Here is a 4,204-nt window from a genome sequence, read left to right on the forward strand (position 1 = left end):
CGGCTGCCCCGCCTCCTCACGTCGGGCTTGCTGGGGCCCGCCAGGGAAAGGTGGGCGGGGCTCGGGGTCCGCGGCGCCCATTGGGCGTGGGGGGAGAGCTCCCGGGTGGGCCTGGAGCCCCGCCCCCTCCCTTGCGGCGGCCAATAGGCGCCGCGCGTGGGCGGGGCGTCGGCGGCAGCCGGGCGGCTGAGGTGGCCGCTGGGGCTCAGGCGGCGGGCGCGGCCGGGATGGCGAAGAGCAACGGAGAGAATGGGCCGCGCGCGCCCGCGGCCGGGGAAAGCCTGTCGGGAACCCGGGAGAGCCTGGCCCAGGGCCCCGACGCCGCAACCACCGACGAACTCAGCTCTCTCGGATCCGACTCGGAGGCCAACGGCTTCGCCGAGCGCCGCATCGACAAGTTCGGCTTCATCGTGGGCTCACAGGGCGCCGAGGGCGCGTGAGTAGCGCTGGGGGTCGGGACTGAGCGCGGTACCCACGCGGGGGGCCTCGACACAGACGGAGGCGGCCTCGGGACTTGCCGACACGTCCCCCTCCCAAGCAGGGACCACTAATCCCCTTCCCTCTCCTGCCCCACCCCACCACCCCTGCCTTCCCAGACCCGCCCCCTTCGCAGTCCTACTTCCGACCCAGAGGGCGGACGGGTCCACACCTCCACCTGCCACCTCCACCCTCCAGACTGACCCGCCCCCAGGAAGGACCGACTGTGCCCTCCTCCCAACAGTGGAACAGAATGACAGACACTGCCCCAAACCCACCCCTGCCTCCAAGGCCTTAGGGAGGATTGTCTCTGCCACCCCGACAGGCTCCCAGATGGCTGGCGCCCCCCTCCATAGACACATATTCTCCATCCCTCCCCCTACCACAAATCCACAGATGCCTTTGTCTCCCCGCCCCCCACACTGCCCCCACACCAAGAGATCTCAGACCGACTTCAGGACTGACTGCCCTGCCCCCACCCCTTCCCAGGACTGACCCTTTCCTCGAGGCACACATACCTCTGGATGGACTGACATTGGTCGCCTCCCTCCCCTCAGCCCCATCCTGGGACAGACAGTCCCTTCTCCTCATGGAAGGGTCAGAAAATGGCCCCCTACCCGTTCATACACAGCTTCCTCCACTGGCATCGGCAACAGGTGGGCAGGTACTCCCCCTTCCCAGCACCTACAGGGCGACAGGGAGCACCACCACTAGGACAGACCATCAGCTCCAGCAGCCCCAGGAGCCAGTAGATGGGCTCTTTGTGTGTCCTGGGAACATACGCCTTCTCCCAAAGGCAGATCTTGGGCATGGGACAGGGGCAGGCAGGGAGACAGCAGGGTCCCTGCTCGTATAGCATCCCCCGATGTCCTATCCCGAGAGCACCCAGACACCCAGCTAGCAGACAGAGAAATGTGGGGCAGTGGGCTAGCACCTTGCCTCCAAGCTGGGCCGCACGTTGCCCCACAGAGTCCCCTGAGCCCAGGCCTCAGAGATCATGTGTACAGGCTGGTGGTCCCCTTAGGAAAGATGGACTCCATACCCCACTCCCATCCCAGCTGTCCTGTCATGTGAGACCAGTGTTGTGCACAGAACTGACAAGGCTCCCTCCTGATGTGTGCTTTCCATCCCAATCACCAGTCGGAGCTCCTGAGGCACTGCCATGACCCTACTCCAGAGAATATCCTTTCTCCCCGTCTCTGACCAATTGAGATTGTCCAAGGTCACCCGAGACTCTCTCATGACTTATGGAAGCCCTTTGACTGTCTAAGAACCCCTGTCACTTCCGGGATTTTCCCCAGCCCTAAAGCCTCTTATTCACCAGGCCTCCTTCTTCCTTGGAGAAATCCAGGCCCCTCCCCTAAGGGGAGTTCCCTCTCACCCACTGGATCTGTCTCCTCCAATACCTCCCTACTGGTTCACAGCAGGCTAAGCTTAGTCCAGGACTCAGAGAGAGCACCCCTCATTCTGAACCCTCCCCGTGACTGATGCTTTGTCGCAGTTCCCCAGGCATTCACTTGTGAGAACTTAGTGGGGACCTGGAGTGTTTTGAATTGAAGAGCAGTCACCTGGGATTAGGGCCCAGGAAGGAGTGTGGTCTTGAGATCTGGGAAAGGAGTTCCCAGTTGCATTTATGGGACCTTGGAAGGAAGAGCTCAGATTTGTGGGAGAATGCTAGGGCACGAGAATTTCTACTACATGCTTATCAGGCAATCAACCACATCTTGGGGTGCAGAGCAATGAGATATATTAGGAAAAGGAATTACACTTGCTAGCTTTGTGACCTTGGGCAAGATCCTGAATCCCTGAGCCTGTTTACTGACTGTAAAGGGCAACAGTAACACCCACTTCCCAACATTACTCTGGGGGTTAAATGAGATCAGATATGTGAAGGTGCTTAGCACAGCACTTGGCACAAGTGGTGGCCCAGAAAATGTTAGTTTTCTTTCTTTCCTTCTAAGGGTCTGAGAAATGAAGAGAAAAATGAGGGCATATCTCTGGTATTTATGGGCAGAGTGAGGCCCCAGTGTAAGCACCTCCCTTTGGCTGTAGTCCCCAACCAGGCAGCCAGACATCTGTCTTTCTTACCCCACAACCACAAACCTGGGATGTGGCTCTGCAGACACCCTCTACATTGCTGCTGTCTGTAGGGCTGGGACTGAGTTGGGATCCCAGGTCCAGTTCTCTCTCCCTCTCTCACTTTCTGGAGCCTGTCAGTCAACCCAAAATCTCTGGTATCTGAAAGCTTCGATGTTCCCTACTTAGTTTATATTGTGGTTTCAAAAAAGCCAAGAGTAAGTCCCTGCCCAAGGCCATAGAGGGGAAGTTATGGGAAGTTTCAGGGTGACTGCCCTAAACCCAGTCTCGTGGTTGAAGGCTAGGAGTCCATGTTCTATGCTAGAGAAGTGAAACGTTAGCACTCATGGGTACTGTGGTGATGGTGGGGACTCTGACTCCAGATTAAAAGTCCATTTCAGTTACCCTGGGCCAAAGGTTGTCTCAAGACATTTTGGTTGTGGAAGTTGCCAGGCCCTGGGGGTAAGAAAGCAGGTCACAGGCTACCTTACTCAGGTGACTATTAGCTACATGGCATGAGTATATCAAAAAACCATAGACTGCACTGTAAGGGATACATTTTTTTTTTTTTGAGATGGAGTTTGGCTGTGTCACCCAGGCTGGAGTGCAATGGCACAATCTCGACTCACTGCAACCTCTGCTTCCCGGGTTCAAGTGATTGTCCTGTCTCAGCCTCCTGAGTAGCTGGGATTACAGGCACCCATCACCACGCCTGGCTAATGTTTCATATTTTTAGTAGAGATGGAGTTTTACCATGTTGGCCAGGCTGGTCTCGAACTCCTGACCTCAGGCGATCCGCCTGCCTTGGCCTCCCAAAGTGCTGGGTTTACCGGCATGAGCCACTGTGCCTGGCCTGCAAGGGATCTTAATAGATTGACCAGCTCAGACCTTTTCTCTCTCTTCAGAGAGAAGAATAACTTAAGATCATAGCATATTAATGCAGAACTAGGACTTGGATTTAGGGTTTCTGACTCCCAGGTCAGTACAGTTTCCACTGCCTTCACCATCCATAAATATGGCCTTTGGTCCCTGCAGGATATCAGGTGTCAGACAGGTAGAACAGAAGTGTCTTAGCAGTCACCTGCCTGCTCTTACCTTCCCTGGCTTAGCTCAGCACTTTCGACTCTCTCAGCAGTATATGAGGCTAATAGAAGTGGCCCAGAAGGTAAGAGTATGTTGTCATTACCAGTTCATTAGACTGATTAGCTTCAGGACTAGGAAGAGGCTCATTCACCTTTTTCTCCTTAGTCTGCGGTGGAGTAATTAATACTTATTTACTGGGAGACATTTCAAGTTAGGAAGCTGAAAGTGGCGGGGCATGGTGGCTCACACCTATAATCCCAGCACTTTGGGAGGCTGAGGCAGGTGAATCGCTTGAGCTCAGGAATTCGAGACCAGCCTGGGCAACATGGTGAAACTCCGTCTCTACAAGAAAGTACAAAAAATTAGGTGGGCATTGTGGTGGGCACCTGTAATCCCAGCTACTCGGGAGGCTGAGGTGGGAGGATCTCTTGAGCCCAGGAGGCGGAGGTTGCAGTAGAGGCAGAGGTTACAGTAAGCCAAGATTGCGCCACTGTGTTCCACCCAGCTCTTTTTTGAGACAGAACATGACTCTGTCTCAAAAAAAAAAAAAAAAAAAAAAAAAAAAAAA

General features: G+C 55.3%; 1 protein-coding gene across 1 annotated transcript in view; it reads left to right on the top strand.

The window, feature by feature from the left end:
• The first annotated feature begins 69 nt into the window (after positions 1-69).
• The window catches only part of TBC1D10A (TBC1 domain family member 10A), a 35,582-nt gene continuing 31,447 nt past the window's right edge, over positions 70-4,204 (top strand). The window contains exon 1 of the mRNA XM_017855604.1: positions 70-436. Within this exon, the coding sequence (XP_017711093.1) occupies positions 228-436 (209 nt within the window). The 5' untranslated portion in view covers positions 70-227. The remainder of the gene's footprint in view (positions 437-4,204) is intronic.

The sequence above is a fragment of the Rhinopithecus bieti genome, unplaced genomic scaffold (genome assembly GCF_001698545.2).
Source record: "Rhinopithecus bieti isolate Rb0 unplaced genomic scaffold, ASM169854v2 scaffold_36959, whole genome shotgun sequence".
Lineage (NCBI taxonomy): Eukaryota > Metazoa > Chordata > Mammalia > Primates > Cercopithecidae > Rhinopithecus > Rhinopithecus bieti.